This window comes from Desmodus rotundus, chromosome 1 (genome assembly GCF_022682495.2).
Source record: "Desmodus rotundus isolate HL8 chromosome 1, HLdesRot8A.1, whole genome shotgun sequence".
Taxonomy (NCBI): Eukaryota; Metazoa; Chordata; class Mammalia; order Chiroptera; family Phyllostomidae; genus Desmodus; species Desmodus rotundus.
The window spans coordinates 787,497-808,634 of NC_071387.1; the positions used below are offsets into that span (position 1 = coordinate 787,497).

The window sequence follows — 21,138 nt, forward strand, 5'->3', positions numbered from 1 at the left end:
TCCCCCAAAGCCCCTTCCTGCAGGCTGGGGGGAGTGGATCACCAAGCAGCAAGCAGGGAGGGGTCAGGAGGTCTCTGTGTGGCTCATCCAGGCCGGCAAAGGGCCACCAGGTAGAGAGGCTGTGGAGGACAGTAAAGGCTGGTGCCATACAGCCGGGACCGCAGGGGTTAAACAGGAGACAGATAACCGCCAGCTTCAGCTGAGTGCGCTGTAACTGTTGCAGAAGACACATGTGCCAGTTACGTAGCCTGGGGACGGAACAGTCTGTGCCTGCGGCATCTCCCTCAGTTTGCAAAACGTCCGTGAGCTCTCTCTAACCAACCCCTATAAAATAAACGTGGTTACCGTGTCCAGGGCTCATTGTCTCTCCATCAGAGGACAATGTCCCCCCTGGTCCCCGCTTTTCCTTAAACTGTCCCTGTTGTGTCTTTTCTTCATCTCCTGTCGACCCCACTCAGGAACCCCCACTCCGCACTGGTCGCGGCAGAGGCAGCCTCAGGCCCAGAGGACCCACGGCCTCTGTGAGACACTGCGTGGGGGGTGGGGGCTGGGACCTGCCTCTCCCCTCCCCCTCAACCTCCAGGCTGAGGTCAAGCAGATGTCTGCACCCTGGGCTTACCACCAACCCGGCTGGCCAGAGAGGGGTCAGGGGGCGGTGTGGATGGCCCATCAAGGCTGAGGCCAACTCCCCGCAGCCCGGGCCCCAGTGAAGCAGGCTCTCGGCCACCTTCCGGCGCTGCCCTCCCCAGGCGAATGCCACTCTCATCTCCCACTAGAGCGGGCTCCAGGGAAACTGCAGCCTCAGCTCACGAGGCTGGCTTGGGTCTCTGCCCACCCAGCCCGCAGGGGGGCCCAGCCAGCAACATGCAGAGTCGCCCAGGTGCTGCCTGGGCCTGAGGCAGGGGCCGCCCTAAGGGGGTACTCCAAGGCCAGCCTCTTGTTGGTCTCTCTCTGCACTGGGCCTTGCGTGGGGCTCCTCAGAGGCCAGCACACCACTCACAGGCTCAGAGTGGGCACCCTGTCCTCCCCGGCCAGGTATGTCTGTCCTCAGCCGTCCACCTCTGTGTCCCTGTGAGGCCAGGGAGTGGCACCGAGGCCCAGCCTCTCTGTTCTCTGAGGGCACCAGGAGGGGCAGCTTCCAGCAGGCACCCACCCTCCTCCTCGCTGGGCTGTGCGGGGGCACCAGCAGGGCAGAGGTGGCTCACTTGGACTGCTGACCACTCACAGGGCCAAGCACAGGGCACAGGTGGCAGAGGGGCTCTGGGGAAGCCCAGCCCCACCCCAGGCCTGCAACCTACACAGCCCCTGGGGTGGGGAGGGCGGGCAGGAGCCCTGCGGGAGTCTCAGCGCAGCCCCTGCGGCAGCCCAACCCTGCCTGCGCCTGCTGAGAGGTGAGCCGCCGGCCCTGGGGGGCGGGAGGTAGGGGCTGGGCCGGGTGTTCCCATAAATAGGACTCTCAGGGGGCTGCTGCCCGGCACCCACCTCCTGGGCCCTGAAATCGTGTCCTGGCTCCTCTGTGGCTGAGCCAGGCCCCCAACCGACCCCAGCTCTGCCCATGGTTCCCTGCAGCCCTGCGCGCAGGAGCGGCAGGAGCCCCCTGTCACCACAGAGAGGTTCCCAGGGACGGGCCCGCCCAGGTCCACACTCTGCCTTGTCCCCCTGAGTCCTTGTGCGGCGAGGACACCCTCTCTCTGCACACACAGGGAAACAGGTTCGGAGAGGCCGGCCACGGCCCAGGGCCGCCCTCCCCCTGCCCCGCGGCTCTGACAGCACCCGCGTGTGCCGGCACACTAGCTCACCCACCCATTTTCATCTGACCCAGGTCTCCGTGCTTACGGGGGCACGGTCCTCGTCAAACAAAACGGAAAGGCCAGAGCTGTCCTGGAGCGGGAGGGACACCATTTGCCCTCGGAACCCCACCTGGACCTGCATGGAGGGCTTCCTGGAGACAGTGTCTACGCTCAGCCTCAGAGGAGCCAACCAGCCTGAAAGGGCAGCTGTGGTGCTGGGCGCAGGGGCCGCAGGGGCCGCAGGGGGCAGCTCCTTTAGCCAACTGTGGGTGCTGCTTGGGAGACCAGCGTAGGTGGGGCTGGTCCGGCACAGGGGCCGGAGTGCTGGGGTGGGGCAGGGAAGGACTTGACGAGGGGCCCATGAGAGTTGCTGGCTCTGGACCTGGCTGGCTGGTGTGGCTCAGTGGATTGAGCGCAGCCTGCGAACCAAAGGGTCGCCGGTTCGATTCCCAGTCAGGGCACATGCCTAGGCTGCTGGCCAGGTCCCCAGTAGGGGGCGTGTGAGAGGCAAGCACACATTGATGTTTCTCTCCCTCTCTCTCTCCCTTCCCATCTCTCTAAAAATAAATAAAGTCTTAAAAAAAAAAAAAAAAGAGTTGCTGGCTCTGACCACTGGGTGGAGGGTGGACTTGGGGAGCGAGGAACAGAGGAGGGGCAGGTTTGGGGAGCTCTATTGGTGCCAGGGATGGGACGGGAGGGGTGGGCTAGGAGACCCCTGACATGGCACAGACTGGAACCTCAGAGGACGAATCCCCCGGGGGAAGGTGGAGGGGAACCTACAGGAGAAGAGGGGTCTTGCCACCTGGGCAGGGCAGGGGGTGCTGAGGCCACTCCCGTGGCGGCCCTGGGGGGCCTGAACAGGGTCCGGTGGCCCGGAGGTAAGACCAGGTCCATGTGAGCTGGGGTGGTGGGGGGCCCCGTCGTCACCGGTGGGGCAGGGCAGGGGGTTAGAATCCTGGTGCCTCCCCTGCAGCCTGGCCCCCGTCTGGCCTGGGCGGTCTGAGCCATGACTGCAACCCTCCCATCCCTTGGGGCGGGCACTGTGTCCATGGGGTTGGAGCTTCCGTCCACGGCCTTCCCCACAGCCGGGGCAGTGCAGCGGGTGGGTGCTGAGCCAGCTGCACCTGCAGGGGCTGTGTGGCCCTGACCCACCCACAGTGCGGCTCTGTGTGGAGAAGCCTGTGCTGGGGGCGGGGAGCCCCTCCTCCACCTCTCCAGGTGCTGGGGAGCAGAGCCTGTGTGCAGGGAGGACCCCGCCACCACCGGCAGCCCCTCATCCCAGCCCCAGCCCTTCCCCGTAGAAAGCCCCACTCTCTCCTTCGCCTCCACCGGCATTTCTGAGCTCTGAGCCCTGGGAGGTGTGCCCAGTCCCACCAGGACATGCCTGTCCCACAGCAGGGTCCCAGCCAGGGCCAGGGCGCCCGTGGGGGCTGCAGTGCAGGTGGCTCGACCTCACCCACCCCGTAGGCCTGGTGCCCTTCCCCCTGCCCCCACTCAGGAGGAGGCAGTGCCCACGCTCATCCCCTTCAGGGAGCTGTCCCAGTCCCACGCCTCCCTGCTGACCATTTCCTGACGGCCTTGGGGCCATTCCAAGGCCAGAAGCCGGCACTGCCAAGAACAAGAACCCAGTGTCCAGGCAGAAGGTGCCAGGCCCTGGGACAGAAGCCTAGGCCACCCCTCCCCCCCTCCCCTGGAACAGGCTGGGCCTATGTCTGGGGGCGACAAGCCCCTGCCCCCACCAACACAGGGATTCCTCCTGCAGCCTGGCGCCTCCCAAGTCGGAGCCCAGGCCGCTCCCACCTGATGCCAGGCCCGGCCCAGGCCCTGTGCTCAGGGCGCAGCCACCTGAAGTGCACTCAGGCAGGAGCAGAGAAACCGGTGATACTTGCCAGCTGTGATCAGGGCCAGGGCCTCAGAGACGGGCCACCAACCCAGGGAGACCTTTCTGCAAGGTGGGCACGCACCCTCAGGTGCCCTTGGGGGCTGTGCGAGGTATGCTTGGCCCTCAGGCGCCACCTCACCCGCAAGTCTGGTTTCTGTGCCTTAGCTTGAGTTCCCCGTCACCCCCAGGCTCACACAATACGGGTGGGGCCTGGCGTCCCCACCCAGAGTCACCGCATTGGGGAGGGAATGACGGTTGGGATTATGGGGGTGGGCCCCTGATCCAGGTGGGAGGTGCCCAGGGCCCCAGAGGCAGGGCAGCACCGAGGTCACGACCCCTCTGGGCTGCGGGGGCTGGAGGGGGTGTCCTGGTTCTGGAAAAGGCACCGGCCATGAGGGGCCACTGCCTGCCCCCCCTGCCCCAGCACTGTGTCAGGGCCCAGCCGGACTGGTCACAGCCTCTTACATAAGCAGCTCTGTGAGGGGCGAGGCTGCAGCTGCGGCCCACCTGCCTCCTCCCCACCCTGCCGTCACGAGCCTCCAGTGGGCTGTCCTTGGGTCCTGGGTGGGGGCCAAGCCAGGCCCATAAATAGGGTCTCCCCTGCGGCTCCCGCTTGTCCATCCCGCCTCCCTCTCTCTGCCCACACTGCTGGCGCCAGGCCTGGGACGCCTGCTCAGCTCCGGGAGGATGGCCGCTCTGCACTCACTGTGGATGGGGCTGGTCCTGCTGGGGGCCCTTGGGGGCCTGCAGACCCGAGCTGAGGCCCAGGTCTCCCTGCAGCCCAACTTCCAACAGGACAAGGTGAGGTGCTCCCCTGCCTGGTCCCTGAGGTGGGACAGGGCTGCCAGGGGAAGGGGCTCCGCTGCAGAGCTGTCTCCCTGGGAAGGGGGTAGCTGAGCAATGGAGAAGGCTGCGCGGCCAAGGCCGCCCCTGGGGCAACCACAGCTCCCCACCCGCGGGAGGAGGTAGGTATCCCGACCTGCAGGGAAGCACCTGTATCCACGAGTGCTCGCCTGGTACATGCAGACACGCGGGCCACCTGCGCGCCTACGCCATCGAAACACCGGACTCCTGACGCCCGGAGGAAACAGGCACACATTCCACACCTGGATCCCAGGACAGATCCTGGGACACGCCCCCGGGCGCGAGCACGCGGACGGACCTGGCGCACGGGATCGGTGCACAGCGATGGCGCACGGGCTGCCCACAGAAAACAGTGCGCGGGGTCCGCGCCCCGCACACACAGCCGGCGGCGCGCGCGCACGCGCACGCTCAGGGGCTGCGCGGGCACGCAGGGGGTCTGGTCCTCTCGACCCACCCTGCTCCCCTTCCCTGAGTGTCGTCGCAGAGGCCTAGTCCGGGACCGCAGTCAGCTGCACTCGCCCCAGCCCCTCCGAAACCGGCCCCGGGCGCCCTCTGCCGCCCGCTCCACCGACGGGCTGGGCCCGGCCGGGCTGGGCGGAGGTGGGACTCAGCTTGCCCCGGATGGGGGCAGCGTGGAGCGGGGCAGGCCTCCAGCGAGGCGGGGGCGGGCTGGAGACCGGACGCCCAACCCGGTCCGTCGGCCAGAGAGGGTCCTGGCCGACTCGGCAGGGTCCTTCTCCTGCAGTTCCTGGGTCGCTGGTTCACCGCGGGCCTCGCCTCCAACTCGAGCTGGTTCCGAGAGAAGAAGGCAGCTCTGTCCATGTGCACGTCGGTGGTGGCCCCGACGGCGGACGGGGGACTTAACCTCACCGTCACCTTCCTGAGGTAAGGCCGAGGGTCGGGCTTCCGGGGCTGAGAGCCCCTTGCCCGTGGGTGCGGTCTAGGGCCACCCGGGCCTGGTCCTGACCGGAAGGTGACCTGCCCACAGGAAGGACCAGTGTGAGACCCGGACTCTGCAGCTGCGTCCGGCGGGCCCCCCAGGCTGCTACAGCTACACCAGCCTGCGTGAGTGGGGCCCTCCTGGGAGGCCTGGGTCCCGCTCTGGGCCACACCCCCTGGCCGGTGAGCAGGGTGGTGGCCGAGCCACTGGGGTCCTCAGGTCCAGTGCCACACGCTCAGGTGTGGGGGACTGAGGACCACTCTGGGGCCGTCTCCTGCAGGGCCCCTCCCTGAGCCTGGGTGGAAGGTCCCCAGACCTTTGCTGTCCGATCCCTGCTGGGCGGGCAGGTCACGCAGAGCCATGGCTCGTGGGGCGTCCTCACTCCCTCCCCGCGGTGGCTTCCCCACTGGGGTACCTTTCCTCTTCCTGGCCAGCCGAAGGGGTGGTGACAGCAGCAAGAACCCCTAATTTTCTGAGGCTGTGTGTGTGCTGGCCCCCAGGACTTCTGGCTTGGGGACACTGGCCCCCACCTGGCAGAGTTCACAGGCTGTGCAGGCAGGAAGCAGGGAGCTGGCCAGATGCCTGAGTAGGGGAGGGGCAGGGAAGGCAGCCCACCCTCAGAGACCACCCCCTCCCAAGGCCAGCGGTCTGGGGGTCCTGACTGTGGTCGTCTCGTGGGGTCCCAGACTGGGGCAGCGTGAATGACGTGTGGGTGGTGGAGACGGACTACGAGGACTACGCTCTGCTCCACACCACGGGCACCAAGGGCCCAGGCCAGGACTTCCACATGGCCACTCTCTACAGTAGGTGCCCCAGCCCTGCCAGGCACGCAGGGACCGGCCCTCGGGGGCGGGGGTGGGGGCTGGGCTGCACCAGCGGGTGGGGGCGCAGAGCGGAGACCACCCCCCACCCCAACGCCTGCTTTTCCTTCCTGCGCAGGCCGGACCCAGACCCCCAGGGCGGAAGTGAAGGAGAAGTTCACGGCCTTCGCCAAGGCCCAGGGCTTCACAGAGGACACCATCCTCTTCCTGCCCCAAACGGGTGAGGGCTGCTGAGCTGCTGGGCATGGGTTAGGGTCAGAGATTCGGGGCAGACAGTCTCCTGATTCAGGGGAGGCCAAGGGTCCTGAGTTTATCTGGCCAGACCGCCCACTGACCAGCAGCAGGCTTCCAGAGTCCGGGGCAGTCTGTCCTCACTGAACGACCTTGGCCTGCCCCCCGTGGGGGGCAGGGAAGAGGCTCCTTCTCCAGGAAACCCCCCTCCCCAGATTCACCAAGCACTCAACGTGTGAGCCAGGTCCTGGGCCAGCCCCCAGGATACAGGGGCCCCCAACCTGGTGGGGGGCAGGTGCCCGTGGGAACACAGGCACGGTGGGCCCAGGGGCAGCAGCGCATTGCGGCTCTGGTGTGTGGCCCCGGGGGCAGGCATCCTGCTCTGAGAGCAGTGGGGACAGCACCCCCCTTTCTTCAGGAGCAGGAGCTGGGGGGTGGGGTGGGGAGGAAAGCCAGAATCACAGTTTTCAGCCAACTCCCCAGGGCTTCGAGCAGCGGCAGTAGCCCTGGCTCAGGGTGCTAACCGTTCCCGCTTCTTTCTTGGCAGATAAGTGCGTGGAAGGACATCAGTAGGTGAGTGGGCCGTGGGCAGGCCTCACCCAGCAGTCCCCACTCCACCATGCAAGGAAGCCCCAAGCAGACAGGAGCCGGCCCAAGGGGGCGGGGGCTCCCCTGGGGTTCAGCGAGGTGGCTGGAGTAGGAGGAGCTGGAGGCTGGGATGGCATGGGGTGCAGACATCAGGGGAGGCTGGTGCCCTTTGCTGAGAAAGTCAGGGCATGAGGCACCAGGCTGGGGGGCGGGGTGGGGCGGGGCTGCCTGCTCCACCTGCCGGTCCTGCTCTCTCAGCCAGGTGGTCCGCCCTCAGGACCTGGCCGCCCTGCCCTGCTCTGCTGTCCTCCAAGACCCCTGAGACGCCCACCCTGGCTCCGCCAGCCCCCCCCCCCCGCCGCTTGGCTCCATCCTGCCTCTGAGAATAAAGCCCCGAAGCAAGTCAGCAGCCTGGCTCTGTCTGTCTGTCCCGTAGTCAGTCACCCGTCTCCGCCCTGGGCCTGCTCTGGCCGGCTCTCTGGGACCCTGGCCACCCCGACTTGCTTTGGACCTCTGCTTCCCCATTCCTCTCTGCTCCGCAGGGCATCTGGCAGGACAAGCGGGGGTTGGGGGGTGCAGGCTGGGTCAGGACAGTTAAGGGGAAGCCCCCTCACCGCAGCCCCCAGCCACATGAGGCCAAGGGTCGGGGGCAGTCTGAAGGTGCAGGATTAGCACACTGGAATCAGGCGGAGACAAGGTTTTTCAGGGACCAGGAAGAACAGGGCTGGAGTGTCGCGCCCCCCCCCCCGCCCCCGCTCCCACTGGGACAGACTGACAAAGTGGGCTGGAGACAAGCCACCCTTCCACTCTGGCTTCCTGAGTGCCCAAGGTCCCCGGGCCTCTGCAGGGCGAAGCCTGGCCTTAGGCCTGTCTCAGTGGGTCCCTCTGGCAGGCAGGCCAGCTGCTCCAGGGCATGGTGGGGCAGAACGGCTGGAGGACCAGAGGCAGCCCAGCCCTGACCCAGTGTAGCCTGTATGGAGATGGGGGTGGGGGGGAGCCCCTGTGCCCCTGCCCCATCCCACCGGGGGCGGGTGGGCAGGGGAGGCCAGCAGGCCCCTCGGCTGCCTTGGGCAGGCAGTTCAGCAACGGGGGTGGGGGGCAACAGCCAGAGGCAGAGGCTGGCAGTCAGCCCACGGCTCCCTGAGTGGAGACGGGGTGGGGCCCTGGGGCTGTGCTGGCTGAGGGACTGGCGTCCTGGGCCAGGGACCCAGGGACCCGCAGCTCAGTGGCTCTCGCTCCCGCAGCTGTGGCCCAGACCCACATCCGGGTGGTGTCCGCAGACTACATGCACCTCACGGAGCGGTGCTTCCAGACTCAGAAGGGGGGTGTTAGGGGCGTCTGCTGTGGCACCACAGTGGGCAGCCCACCCGAGGAGGGGCTGCTGACATCCCCCCCACCCCACCCCATTGCCGGTGCCTGGCTGGAGTGTCAGCCACGTGCACATTCCTACAAGATTTCTTTTTCTGTTTTAAAGGTTTTTATTTGTTTCTTTTAGAGAGAGGAAGGCAGGAGAGAGGGAGAGAAACCTCAATGTGTGGTTGCCTCTCATGCGCCCCCTACTGGGGACTTGGCCTGAAACGCAGGCGTGTGTCCTGACTGGGAGTCAAACCAGGTCACAGGCCGGTGTTCAGTCCACTGAGACACACCACCCAGGGCACATTCCAGGAAGTTCTGACCCCAGGGCAGGAGTCAGTGTTTCCTTGGGACCCCTTCTCACCCCTCCCTCCTGGCCACCCTCCCTGGCCACTCCCTTACCCCCACCCCCCTCTTCCATGTTCCCCCACCCTGCCCTGCTCCCTCTGCTCACCAGCCCTCTGCCCCCAGCCTGCACCCTGGAGCTGTGTCCTGCAGGCTCCCAGAAGGTGCAGCTGCTGGCACCCCAAGTGGGCCCTGGCCCTGGCCAGGGCACCCTGCTGCCCAAGTCAGGTGAGCAGTGCTCCAGCCCCACCCTGGGCTGCTGGAGCAGGCACCTCAGGCCCCAGGGCCCACTCCACAGACCCAGACATCGGACAGAAGGACCAGGGCCAGTCTGGGCCTGTCAGAGCCGGGGGTGGGGGGTCAGGTCGCAGGCAGGGAGGCTGGGCTGTGCAGAGGAGGGAGGGGGGGCTCTGCCCTGGGGGAGGGGACCCTGGGGGGGCTTCTCAGGCCCCACCCTTTCCCACAGACCAGTGTGCTGGTGCCTTCTCCCAGGTGAGCCCACCAGGGGTGGGCCCGGACGCCCCTCCCAGGCCCCGTGCCCTGCTGACCCAGGGAGGCCCCTTCTGGCCAGAGGGCCGCACTGTGGGGGTCTTCCATCTTGAGGGGGAGGGGACTGATACCATGGAAGCAACGTGGGGCAGAAGGCAGCCGTGGGGCAGGACGGAGTGGGGCCTCTGGGAGGAGAGAGGGCGCCGCCCATCCTGTGCACCTGCTGCCCTGCCTGCAGTGAGGCATGCGGCGGGAGTGCGGGCGCGGTTCTCCGCAGCATGCCCCGCCCCCTGTGCAGAGTGCTCCCCAGGGAGCACCGCCTCTCTAACGCAATAAACAACCTCCAAAGCCAACAGGCCCTGTGTTTCTTGTCAGGGGGACTTGAGGGGAATGGGCCGACGGGCCAGGTGGCTGGGAGTAGGGGTGGCCCAGGACCCACCTGGAGAGGGACCCAAAGAGTTGCCCCTCCATGGCCAGTTCCAGGGCCCAGGGCAGGGCCCCTTGCCGGGTGAGGCCCCGCTCTGCCAGCGCCTGCAGGGGCGTCAGGGTGGGAGGGGCTGAGGCTCTGCTCCACGTGGGGACAGAGAGTGGCAGGGATTTCCCTGGGCCCCTGTGGACCTGGGGCGCTGGGACTGGGGGTGCTGCTCTGCCCCCACCCCCAGGCCTGTGTGCATCCGTTGGAGAATGCAGTGCCCACTATGAAGGACCTCACGCCAGGCTTCCCATGGGTGCAGTGGCTGTGGGTGCAGCACCGGCTCAGCCCTCGGGTCCTCCCAAACCGCAGCAGGAAGACATCCGGGCCCCTTCCGTCAGGGGAGTCCCTTCCAGGCCCCCACTTCTTACCTGACTGCCCACCACTGCCCAGTGCTCCCTGTGGGAAATAACTCACAGCCAGGCCCTCCCTGCTCAGCATGTTGGGGGGCTGGGGGAAGAGGGGGTACACAACTCTGTCCTGCCTTTGTGCTTAGGGGGGGACAACGGAAACCACAACCAGGACGGCAGTGGGGAACGGCCAGCAGGGGGAGCTCTCACCCCTACCACGTGTCAGTCACCCCAAACGGAGAGCCGCCTGCATCTCTAACAGGTGTTTTCTCTAAGTTACTACCCCAGCGGGAGGAAGGTTTTTCCCTCGCCTGGCAACAGCTCAGCCAATGAGAGACCATCACAACACAGCCAATGAAAAGCCGCCCAGCTGCCTCCAATGGGTGCTGTGTGTAGCAGCCCCGCCCAGCTCCCCCTTTCCGCTGTCAGTGAAGGTCCCTCTCCTTTGTTCGCCGGACTCCCGGACTCCCGGAATCTCGGGTGGTTTTGCCGTACCTTGTGTGTCTCGAATTACAATTCTTTATTGTTCCCAAATAAACGCATTTCTGCCGCTAAGACAACTGACTTTTTTTAAGGACAATAATTTGTAAATAGTTAAGAAAAAAATAATACCGGATGCAAATATACCAGAATGTTGACAATTGTCGCATCTGGGTGGTGGCTCGTTACACTTTTGTTCCCGCCTGGCACCAGCCCAGATTTAAAGCCCCGGGGGGGGCACACACATCTGTGACCTGTGGGCGCACCATCCGGCCTTTCTCCCCGTGTTTGGACCCTTGGACAGGTGCCATCGGCTCACCTCACAGAGGTGTCTGCTGAGAGATGCTGTCTGAGCTCCAGGTGAGAAACCTATTGATTGAGTTATCAGCTGTCACTCAGTTTCCACCTGAGTCAAGAGAAGAAGGGGCAGAAGGTGCCCTGAGGTGACAGCAGGGAGTCAAGGCAGAGAAGTGGGGAGGCTTGGGCTCCGGGTAGTGGGCACAGGACGGCTTGCCACTGGGCCCCTGGTACCCCCTGGGCTCTGGTCCCCTGCCTTCCTCTGCTAACTGGTCCTTTCCTGATCCCCTGGGAAGGATCTGGAGTGAGGAAATGCAGGTTGCTCACTATGGCCTCCTGGACACCCTTCCCTCGGAGGGAGACTCCCTGCTGGAGTGGGGCAGTCCCACAGACCCCCCGCCGCCGCAGGCCATGCAGATGGACACATGGCTAGTCTTGCCCTGTACCACCCTGCTCTGGCCCCCCCGGGGGCAGCCCTCTGCGGGTTCTCCACCCGGCAGCCGGCAGGATGTGTGTGCAAGACCTGTCAGCTCATGCCTCCTCTTCTCCCAACTGCCCCAGTGGGTCCCTTGTCACTAAGAATAAAGGCCAAAGTCCTTAGGTGGCCAGCAAGCCCCTCCCTGGTCGGACCTGCTCTGACCCCACTGCCTATCTCCCTGTACTGAGCTCCTCAGGCCCCTTCAGCACACCAGCCCCATGCCTGCCTCAGGGCCTTTGCATGGGCTGCCCCTGTTTGCAGTGTTCTCCCAGTTCTGTGCCTGGCTGGCTTTCTCTGCTCCTCTGAAATCTTTTGCTCAAATACCACCCATGTGACCCTTCCTTGGACTTCTGGGGCCCCAAGCCCCAGCTGCCCTCCGACCTCTCTAGCTGCTCCACTGTGCCCTTTGCTTCTCCGTGCTGCTTGGTGCACGTGCCCACCCGCCTGTCCCTGCCTCACGCGCCGGCCAGGCGCCCGGGCTGCCGGCAGACCTCCTTGGACCCTCTCCTCCTCTGTCTTTGAGGCCCCGCCTACCTCTCGCCCTGGTATTAGCTGTACCTGCAGCCCCATCACTCAGGATCGCCCCTTGTGGAAGGCCTGAGGAGTCGAAGACAGGTTTTGTTACATTTTCTAGATTTTTGCGTAATTTCTAGAATTTAGATTTTGCAATGTTCTTGTCATGTTTTGGAACTAACGTCTGTGGCAGGCCTTGCTTTAGTTTCTGGTGGCTGCTGTAACAAATTGTTACAGACTTGGTGGCTTAAAACGTACATTAATGCTCATACCGTTTTGGAGGCCCGAAGCCCAAAACCAGTCTCCCTGGGCTGGAATCAAGCTGGCAGCAGGGCCCAGCTCCCTCCAGAGGCCCCGGGGGAGGACGCTCTGTGGCTTTTCCGTGTTCTGGTGGCTGCCACTGTCCTTGGCCAGGAGCTGCTCACTCCACCCAGCCCCTGCCCCATGGCCATGCGGCCTCTCCTCTGCTCGGTGAAGTCCCCTCTGCCTCTCTCGTGATGACATGCAGGGCCCACCCAGATAGCACAGGACGGTCTCCCCCTCTTCAAGATCTGTCGCTGAACCACTTCTGCACAAACCCTTTTCCATACAAACTAACACTTACAGATTCGGAGGGTCAGGCCCCAACACCCTTAGGGGTCGTGGCACCGCCTACCACCTCCTACTGAGGCCCTGAGCGCTGGGCCTGGAGGGTGTAAGGTTTAAGGCAGTCCTGAGGCTGGTGGCTCCACAGCCCCATCTCTGGACCGGCTCCTCCCTCCAGACCAAAGTCTCGCGTGCTCAGCAGCCTTCACTGTCCCCATCAGACACCCGGCCACACTGAAGAGTTGACAGGACACAGCAGGGGACCCCTCATGCTCTCTGAACCGGCCCCGCCCCACCCTGTGGTCCCAGGGAGGGCACTTCCCCTCTGTGCCTCCCTCGGAGCCCCTCCATCCTCCATCAGCTCTGCCCCCAGGGACTCAGCAGCTTCAGTCCCCTCTCCTCCTGGTGCTCAGCGGGGCTTCACACACAGACCAGGCATGCCTCCCCACCCCGCTGCTTCATCCTTCCCACGTGCCGCTCATGTATTCACAGCACTGACCGAATATCTCTACATGCCAGGTGCTGTTTAAGCACCGAGGACACAGTGGCAAATAAGACAGAACTGGGCAATCAACAGGGCAAAAACGTGTGTTAGTCCCCCACTGCTCAGGCACAAACTACCCCCAAAACTTAGCAGCTGAAAATGGCAAGCAGGTGTTATCTCCCCGTTTCCGGGGTCAAGAGTCTGGGCCTGGTGACCTGGGGCCCCGGCACAAGGCTGCAGTCCAGCCGCTGACCCAGGATCCGCTGGGAGGGGCTTGTGTCCAATTCCTCACCACGTTTGGCAGGCCTTGGTCCTTTGCCCCATGGGTGTCTCTGCAGGGCTGCCTCATGTCATGCGGAGCAACTCAAGGAGGAAGAAGTGACCGGCCCTCACTTCTGTCCTATTCTGTTGGCTCGAGGCAGGTCGCTTAATGCGGCCCACGCTTGGGGGAGGGGTCCACAAAGGCGTATACATAGGGTGGGGATAGTCGGGGGCCATCTTAAAGGCTGCGTCCGCAGTCAGCAAACCGGAATGTACTTCACGCAGTGGCATGTGTGGGGAAAGGTAAATAAAACAGGACATGAGGTGTCGGGCAGGGTCCTGATGTTTCATGTAAAGTGACTAGGGAAGGCCTTGCTGAGAAGGTGGCTTGTGAGAAGATGCCTGAAGCAAGTGTATGAGTTTGGGGAAAAGGCTTGCCCAATGGCGGCAGCAGCAGGAGCAAAGGCCCTGTGGCAAAGCCTCCCGGGGGACTAAAGGTTGTGAACGCGGAAGTGGGAGATGAGGCTGGCCTGGCTGAAGGCGGACTAGGGATATTAGCCCAGCCTATACATCACCCGCCGCCCTCCCTATCGCCACCACGTGGTCACCCTGGCCGTCTTGCGAAGCCCACTGTGGTACTTCTGCAGAGCTGCCCTCTCTGCCTGGGATCCCCCTATTCTGGCTGCTCCACCAGCTCAGACGGCACTTGGCACTACCTAAGAGTTTCGTGTTTCCTGCGTTTGTTTGCCCACCTATAGGATCTCAAAAGGCGGTCAGGGGCCGCGCCTGCGGGCCAGTGTGCTCCAGGCCGAGGACACAGAGGCACAGGGAGGAATGGACGAGTGAGTGAAGGAAGCTTTCTGTCTGCTTGCCAGAGTTTATTCACTTTCGTATTTTGACTTGTTCAGCGTTAAGAAGCTTTGCGTTTGTATCTAAAGGCGAGGGCGAGAGAGACTGGGTGTGGAGGCCAGGGGGAGGCCGCTGGGACCAGCAAGGGGCGAAGTGGCACAGGGCTGGGCACAGGGCAGGGATCTGCACGCGAAGGCGGGAACCCGGGGCTCAGCGGGGATGGAGGGCGTGCAGGGGAGTAAAGCCGGAAAAGAGGACCGGAGCCCGGACCGCGCTTTTTGGCCGGGGCTCAGCCCGCCCATCTCGGGAGCCACGCCCCGCGTACTAGGCACCGCCCCCTAGCTACGCGGGTCCCGCCCTGTGACTTAGCCCTGCCCCTTGTCCCCGCCATGTCACTAAGCACCGCCCAGATAGCACCGCCCCGCGCCCTAAGCTCTACCTGCTGCTTTCTATCAGCCCCGCGCGGGCCTAAGGTCTTCCGGGCCGGGCCCGGGCCCTAAGCTCCTCCCCGCGCAGGCCCCACTCGCCTCGGCGCCAGCCCCCGGTTCCGGCCACGGCCCACTGGCGCAGGCGCCCTGGTCTGGCAGCGGTGTCCGCCCCTCGTCCGCCCGCGGCTGTCAGAAGAACCATGGTCCCGCCGCCGCCGCCGCCGCCGCCACCGCCTCTCTGCACGTTGCCGCCGGGCCCCGGGCCCCCGCGCTTCATATGCTACTGTGAGGAGGAGACAGCTGGGGCCGGTGGCCAAGGCGGCTTCAGCCTCTAGTGAGTGACGGGTCCGCGGAGCGCGGCGGTGCGGGCAGCTCTGTGGGCGTGGCCGCCTGACAGCTCCTCCCCCGCAGTGTGACGGACGCCGCGGAGCTCTGGAGCGCCTGCTTCACTCCGGATGGCCTGGCGGGCCTCGTGGGTAACGGGGCTCCCGGCGGGCCCAGCAGTTCCAGCACCCCACGCCTGCAGGGCGGGCCACGCGTGGGGTGGAAGGGGGCTGTCTGGGACTCCCCGGAAGGGGGCTGGGCACCCTTCCCTGGGCTCTGTAGCTGTAGCCTAAGATTGGCTTGGGGCCCCGGGTGGCTCTAGGTCAGGCAGATTTGGGGTGTCGCCACTGGTTCTAGGGTCAAGGGGAGATGGTGACCAGCCCCCATGCCCCGTAGAAAGCCCGTTTTGGCCTGAGTGCGGCGGAGGACGTCACTCCCCGGTTCAGGTGAGCCCTGAGCAGGTAGGAAGGGTAGGTCGGGGGCCGGTGGGTTTGGCCACAGCGCTCAGCACCCCTTCTTTCCCAGGGCAGCCTTCAAGCAGCAAGCTGTGACTTTCACCCCTCAGGAGGACTCAGCATCCCTGACCCTCTCTGGAGGGCCCTCCACGCTGGACTTTGAGCTCTCCAAAGTGCCAGGCCCAGAGGCGGCCCCGAGGCTGCAGACACTGACCCTGGGCCTGGCAGAGCGCGTGTGCAGCTTGGAGCGGCAGCTGGCATGTAGGATGGGGGGTGGGCACCCGCAGCCTCCCTCGGGCCCCCCTGCCCATGCCTTCATGCCTGGCTTTCCCCCCAGTTATGGAGGAGACGGCTGCCAGCCCCAGGAAGAGCCCTCGGCCAGTGGGGCCTCCGCAGTTCCTACCAGGTAGCCCTCTTGCCTATGACTTGGGTTGGGGCTGTGCTCCTTCTGCTTTGACTCAGTTTCTCCATAACAAACCTCAAGCTCCAGGGAGGGGCTCCGTCTGCGTGTAGAGGCGGCCGTGGCCCTGGGACCCTGCTGCACTCAGGCGCACCCACCCCCATCCTGCTTTCCCTAGATCCAGATTCTCAGAGAGGCTGCCCTGGACCTGGCGTCAGGAGGCGGTGTCCCGGCGAGTCCCTCATCAACCCTGGCTGCAAAAGGTGCCCACCCTCCGCCCCTCCCTCCTGTGCCCAGGGTCCAGCCCTGGACCCTGCCCATCCCTCCATGCCCCCATAATGTCACCTGCTCTTCTCTCCCAGTAAGAAACCAGCCAGTGGTGTTGATTTTGATGACCTCTGACCCTGCCGCAAAAAGTGAGAGCCTGCCAGGAACTTGCCTGTGAGAGGGGGGTGGCCTCTGAGACCCTGTGTCACCAGCCCCTCTCCTGTCCTGCTGCCCAGCAGGGACAAGCCTGCTTCTCTGAGCTCTTTCCTCATCAAATAAAAGGATTTCTTGGGCAGAGGTCATGGCCAGCCTGTGGCTCCTGGGGGCTGTCTGGGGGAAATAGGTCAGGCGTCCCCCACCCACCACAATCTGGGTGTGCAGCCACAGGAGGTAACAGAGGTGCCAGGCCCTGGATCCCTGGGGGGCGCCACCAGGCTCTCCCAACCAGCCTGGGGGCCGAGAGGGCCATGCAAGGCAGGGGCAGGGCTCCTAGGGCCGGAACCCTTCCACTCCATGGGGTGCACACCCCTTCCAGACCCCCACCAAGTGAGACATGGCCTGGAGTACCCCATACCATATGCACACCATAGGTCCTGCAGGAGATGGGGGGGCCTGCCACCTGGGGTGGGTCTGAGGAATGTGGGCCACCCCACCCACTGGCTCGGAGCCCTGCGGTGCCCAGGCTGGGCTCTGCTCCCCACCCTCCTCTCCTCGGCCATCCAAGCTTCCAGCGCTGTGCCCTGGCCTGACTGGTTTGGGAGCCCAATCCAGTCCCTGTCATCCCTGATGAATGGGGGGAGGGGCTGTGCCCCACCCACCAGCCTCTCTGCCGCCTGGTTCTGGGCCAGCAGGCCTTAGTCAGGGCCTAGGGGTGGCAAAAATCGGGTCCTCTGGTCCCTGGGATGTGCGGACATGCTCACGGGAGATGGCTTTGTGGGGCTGCACACAAGTGCGCAGAGGGGGCAGCGGGGGCGGGGGTGCTAGCGGGGGTGTACGACGGGCCGGTAGGCCGCCAGGATCTCGGAGCTGTGCGGACACGTGTACTTGAACTCTTTTTCCTGTAGCGCGCTGTCCAGGTAGCGGCGGATGCCGTGCAGCTCGTCTGGGATGGGCGCCTGGCGGAAGTGCGCACACACTGTCTGCGGGTGGCAAGGGGCGCGGGCACGTCAGGGCCTCTTCCAAGGCTTGCCCCTCCCACCCACACTCTCCTGTCCCCAGCCCACAGGCCCGCGCATACGTCCACTATGTGCAGCTTGGGCAGCAGGCCGCAGTCGGCCAGGGTGAGCTGGTCGCCATCCAGGAAACGGCGGCGCGACTCCCGCAGCTGTGGCTGTCGCACCAGTTCGTGCTCCAGGGGCGCGCGCAGGTAGCTGTCCAGCCTGGTGAGGGCGCGCAGCAGCAGCTGGTACAGAGCTGGCAGGGGTGGGGAGGCTCGTTGAGGACTCGGCCTGGAACACAACTCCCCCGCCCTCCCCGCGACTTCCCACCCTAAGCACCATCGTCCTGTGCGGGCACTGGGTTCTTGATGAACGCGGAGAACTTGTGGAAGACGTCATTGCCCGCCGTGGTGGATTCTCTGTATCGGGGCACCAGGCTGGGGAATCTGGGGTGGGGGCGAGTTGGGGGGAACACGGGTCAGACCCTTGCGCCACCGCACCACCCCCGCCAGCCCCACAGCGTCCTCCCTGGGCTCTGTCCTGGGGGTGTTCTCCCTGGCCGCCCAGTCTTCGCTTCTGCTGCTGTGCCCAGGCTCTCACTCAGGGGGCCCCAGGGTCTCCTCCAGAAACTCCTCGATCCGCAGCGTGTCTGTCTTGGCCTCGCCGTCATAGAGCAGGATGGGCAGCTGTGAGCCTGGTGCGAAGTCCTTCAGCACGTCCAGGGACCTGTGGGCACGAGGCAGGGAGGTCGTGGCCCTGGGGGTGGGGCAGAGGCCTGAAAAGGCTCCCTTGGGCACGGGGCTCACCTGCGTGTGTCCACTGTGGTGAGGGTGAAGGGCACGCCCTTGAGGAGCAGGATCATGAAGAGCCTCTGGCAGGAAGGGCAGTTTCCCACGCTCTCGCCGTCCTCGCTCGCCTGGGGTGGGTGGGGTTGAGGGGTGTTAGGGCCAGGAGCAGACTCAGGAATCCTGCCACCAGGCTGGGTGGCTTCTGGCCTCCCACTGCCAAGAGGCTGGTGCCATGCCAGGGCTCCAGCTCAGATGGGCATGGCCTCAGCGAGTGGCCGGTGAGGGCCCTTGACTTGGTCCCTGGTGGCTGGGGAGGGCCTCAGAGCCCCTGGAAGCCTGGAGGCTGAGAGCCGGCTCCTGGCATGGGGTGGGACCCTGGCTCAGGCTGAGACCCGGGGCTCGGAGGCTGGAAGCGCCCAGGGAGCTGCTTTCGGGTGATTCACACGCCAGACAGGCACAGAGACCGAAGCACTAGCTGCCCCGAGTCCCGAAGGCGAGGAGGGGCTCCCCAGACCTGGATCCCCGTGAGGCTGGCAGGCCCAGCACCTTCCTGCTGCGCTGGCCCCCAGCCCCACTCGGGCCTGGCCACTGGCTGCCTGACTGGCGTCTCCCCACGGAAGCTCTTTTTCTCCAGGACAGCTGGCTGTGCTCAGGAGCCCAGGCTGGGTGTCAGGGCAGGGCCACCCCTAGCCCTTTGGAGGGTGACTCCCTGGCCCTTCTCCCCCCACGCTAACCCCACTGCACCCAGCCTCTGTGGGGCTGCTGGGGTCCTGCTGCAGACACCCCACCCTTCAGCCACTGCAGAAAGTGGAGCCCAGCAGAGCACCCCCTCCTCAAGGCCTCCCCCCAGCCTAGCTGGCCCGGCACCTTGACGAACAGCTGGAGCTTGGCCGTCTCAGCCATGGTGGGAGCCGCAGAGGTGCGGGCAGGGCGGGGACCCGGGTCTCTTTAAGGCTCCCTGGGCACCCGCCCTCCCCAGCCCAGGGCCCGCCCCGGGAGTCACCTAAGAGGAAGGACCAGGCTGCTGGGGCTGTGCCCCAGCACGAGGGTGTGCCCATGGGGGTGCCAAGTGGAAGGGCCTGCCGCCGGAGGCCGGTTGAGCAAGCTGGGGGCCTGAGCGTCCTGTGGGATGGAGGCCCAACCAGTGGACTGGAGTCAGGGAGAGAGGGGCATCAGCCTGGGAGGGGGCAGCTCTGGATCCAGTCACCCCCGCCAGGAGCCCCCCTGCCCTCCCGAGGTGAACATCCCGGTGTCTGGAGGGGCATGCAGCCCAGGAAGCCAGGCAGTAGTGTGTAGGAGAAGTGCACAGCCTCGCCCCTGCCTCAGTTTCCCCATCTGCCTACCAGGGCACGAGAAGGCTGATTGCCAGGGCCAGGGCCTGCATTCCAGACTTGCCCCTGGGAGACTAGCCTGGCCCAGGTGTCTACCCAGTGCACCCCGCACCCCTGGCCCCTCCCTAGGGGCTCAGGGCAAGATTCTTTCTGCGCTTAACCTTTAAAAGGAGGAACCAGAGGTGCAGTTGGAAGCCATAACCTCCTGACCTGTGGGATCGGCCCACACCGCCCTCAGCTGGAAGGCCAGGGGAGGTCTGGGGGCCTGCCAGCTCACAGGTGTGCACCTGCCCACCCTGAAAGGGCGGCTGCCGCACCTCTCCCACTCCACCAGTGGGGGGGGCAGCCGCAGGGGCACCCCAAGACAGGAGCCCACAGGAGTTCAGCGCCACCCAGTGGCAGAGAGAAGGATCTGCCTGGCTGGTTTGCCTTCCCAGGGCCACTGTCTCTCCTGGGACCAGGTCTGAGGGCCCCTTCCCAGACCCCACAGGGTCAGGGCTCCCAAGCATAGGCCATTCTGCCAGCCTGGGGCTGACCGGGACAGATGATTGTGGCACCCGGCTCCCCTCCACCCGCCTCTATTCCACCCGCTGGGATTACAGGGGCTCCTCCATGAAATGGGGGGCTTGCCCCACTCGTTTCCTGTGTTCCCCACAAACCGCTGCCTGGAGAAGGCTTGAGGCCCCTCCGCACCTGCCTCTTCACCACACGTCTGTGTGTGTGAGAATGCTCTCAGACGTCTGCAAGAAAACCAGCGAACCGTGCGCGAGTGCGCCTCGCTGCCCACTTCCCGCAAGAAACAAACCGGAACAAGGCCGTGGCTGCCCTGGGCTGGCTCGTGGGGTTGTGTTCTTGGTAACGGTGCAGGAAGCGCAGTTTGGGACACGGTGCCAGCCTTGAGAACTGGCCCAGAAGTGTCCTAGGGATGCATACACCATGTGCACCCACAAGGAGTGTGAACAGTCCCCGCGCGTCTCAGCAGTTGGGGCATTCGTGGTTTCAAGGGCTCAGCGCTGTCCCCCAAATCCATGTGTTGAAGTCCTGGCCCCCAGCGCCTCGCCATGGGCTGTATTTGAAGATGGGGTGGGGGTGGGCGGGTCTTTCAAGATGTGATGAAGTGACGGGAGGTCAGGACTGGCCGCATGAAAACGGGGAGTTTGGGCACAGACGTGCTCCCAGGGCCAGTGCCAGGTGCAGGTGGGGGCCGAGGTCGTCGAGCCAAGTGACAAGCCAAGGAACTGGAACCACCGCCCTCACCAGCACTGAGCAGGAATGGGCCCCCCAGCCTTAGGGACCAATGCTGTTGACACCCCTATCTTGGACTCCTGGCCTCCAGGCTGGAAGAGGGGGGCATTCCCTTTTGTGAGCCCCTGGTTCCTGGCTGTTCGTCTGGCAGCCCCAGGGACCCGGTGCATGTCGGGGAGAAACCCCAGCAAGTGGGACACGCGAAGCATGAGGGTCTGTCCTTGTCCCCCCGAGCCCATGCCGGTATATGCGCGGGAAGGATGAAGGAACCTCCTACAGGTGACCTCTGACATGCTCCGCCACCAGCGAGGGGGTCTCATCCATCTGACCGTCTGCTTCTTCTACCAACTCTCCAGAGTAACTGTTTTAAAGAAGTGAGACCAGCAACTCACCGTCACCAAACTTGATCGTGCCCGTGACCCACCTGGGCCAACTCCCCCGCCCCATCCACAGAGCAGCCCTGAGCGCTGGCCACCAGGGCCCCCGGCTGCTGGCCCAGCCCCTCTGCGCGTGGAAACCCCTGGCCTGAGCCCTGTCTGTGGTCCCGCCCAGCGAGGTTTCAACAGCTGTTCTGCAGGGAGACACAGGCTTGTCCAGGCACAGGGAGGGGACGCGGGCGGTGCTGGGGTCTCAGCAGGAACCCGTGCGGGGACTTACTAGCTCTGCCCTCC

The 21,138-nt window shown here is 65.1% G+C and overlaps 3 protein-coding genes across 7 annotated transcripts; 2 read left to right on the plus strand and 1 right to left on the minus strand.

Annotated features, from left to right (window-relative positions):
* The first annotated feature begins 3,595 nt into the window (after positions 1 to 3,595).
* On the plus strand, positions 3,596 to 7,523 carry PTGDS (prostaglandin D2 synthase). Of its 2 annotated transcripts, none has more exons than XM_024562279.4 (8): positions 3,596 to 3,742; positions 4,331 to 4,473; positions 5,282 to 5,421; positions 5,525 to 5,601; positions 6,163 to 6,279; positions 6,416 to 6,517; positions 7,076 to 7,101; positions 7,375 to 7,523. In XM_024562279.4, exons 2-7 carry the CDS (start codon positions 4,360 to 4,362, stop codon positions 7,099 to 7,101), a joined length of 576 nt encoding a protein of 191 aa, XP_024418047.2. In that variant the 5' UTR covers positions 3,596 to 3,742; positions 4,331 to 4,359; the 3' UTR covers positions 7,375 to 7,523. The 2 variants fall into 2 exon arrangements, with proteins under 2 accessions (XP_024418047.2, XP_045052634.2); XM_045196699.3 differs by lacking the exon at positions 3,596 to 3,742 and adding an exon at positions 3,764 to 3,782.
* Positions 7,524 to 14,699: 7,176 nt separating this feature from the next.
* PAXX (PAXX non-homologous end joining factor) lies at positions 14,700 to 16,243 on the plus strand. Of its 3 annotated transcripts, none has more exons than XM_024562263.4 (7): positions 14,700 to 14,834; positions 14,912 to 14,972; positions 15,221 to 15,270; positions 15,350 to 15,540; positions 15,617 to 15,685; positions 15,858 to 15,942; positions 16,042 to 16,243. In XM_024562263.4, the coding sequence occupies exons 1-7, from the start codon at positions 14,701 to 14,703 to the stop codon at positions 16,079 to 16,081; spliced, it is 630 nt and encodes a 209-aa protein (XP_024418031.1). In that variant the 5' UTR covers position 14,700; the 3' UTR covers positions 16,082 to 16,243. The 3 variants fall into 3 exon arrangements, with proteins under 3 accessions (XP_024418031.1, XP_071076884.1, XP_071076885.1); XM_071220783.1 differs by having other exon boundaries at positions 15,350 to 15,536; XM_071220784.1 differs by lacking the exon at positions 15,221 to 15,270 and having other exon boundaries at positions 15,390 to 15,685.
* A 14-nt stretch (positions 16,244 to 16,257) lies between these two features.
* CLIC3 (chloride intracellular channel 3) lies at positions 16,258 to 18,867 on the minus strand. Of its 2 annotated transcripts, none has more exons than XM_045196700.3 (6): positions 18,759 to 18,867; positions 17,910 to 18,019; positions 17,704 to 17,829; positions 17,443 to 17,549; positions 17,184 to 17,359; positions 16,258 to 17,081 (listed from the first exon to the last, which is right to left on the minus strand). In XM_045196700.3, the coding sequence occupies exons 1-6, from the start codon at positions 18,792 to 18,794 to the stop codon at positions 16,863 to 16,865; spliced, it is 774 nt and encodes a 257-aa protein (XP_045052635.2). In that variant the 5' UTR covers positions 18,795 to 18,867; the 3' UTR covers positions 16,258 to 16,862. The 2 variants fall into 2 exon arrangements, with proteins under 2 accessions (XP_045052635.2, XP_024418117.2); XM_024562349.4 differs by having other exon boundaries at positions 16,258 to 17,085.
* Between the last annotated feature and the right edge of the window lie 2,271 nt (positions 18,868 to 21,138).

Bases quoted from the DNA above. Each gene is read 5' to 3' on its own strand.
- CLIC3 (XM_045196700.3), bottom strand. From the start codon at position 18,794: ATGGCTGAGACGGCCAAGCTCCAGCTGTTCGTCAAG. The intron at 17,830-17,909 runs GTGAGCCCCGTG...TCGTGCCCACAG, and splicing joins ACCACAGTGGACACACGCAG to GTCCCTGGACGTGCTGAAGG. The intron at 17,550-17,703 runs GTGAGAGCCTGG...CCCCCACCCCAG, and splicing joins GAGACCCTGGGGCCCCCTGA to ATTCCCCAGCCTGGTGCCCC.
- PTGDS (XM_024562279.4), top strand. From the start codon at position 4,360: ATGGCCGCTCTGCACTCACTGTGGATGGGGCTGGTCCTGCTGGGGGCC. The intron at 4,474-5,281 runs GTGAGGTGCTCC...CTTCTCCTGCAG, and splicing joins CCAACTTCCAACAGGACAAG to TTCCTGGGTCGCTGGTTCAC. The intron at 6,280-6,415 runs GTAGGTGCCCCA...CTTCCTGCGCAG, and splicing joins CCACATGGCCACTCTCTACA to GCCGGACCCAGACCCCCAGG.
- PAXX (XM_071220783.1), top strand. From the start codon at position 14,701: ATGGTCCCGCCGCCGCCGCCGCCGCCGCCACCGCCTCTCTGCACGTTG. The intron at 14,973-15,220 runs GTGGGTAACGGG...CATGCCCCGTAG, and splicing joins CGGATGGCCTGGCGGGCCTC to AAAGCCCGTTTTGGCCTGAG. The intron at 15,686-15,857 runs GTAGCCCTCTTG...TGCTTTCCCTAG, and splicing joins GCCTCCGCAGTTCCTACCAG to ATCCAGATTCTCAGAGAGGC.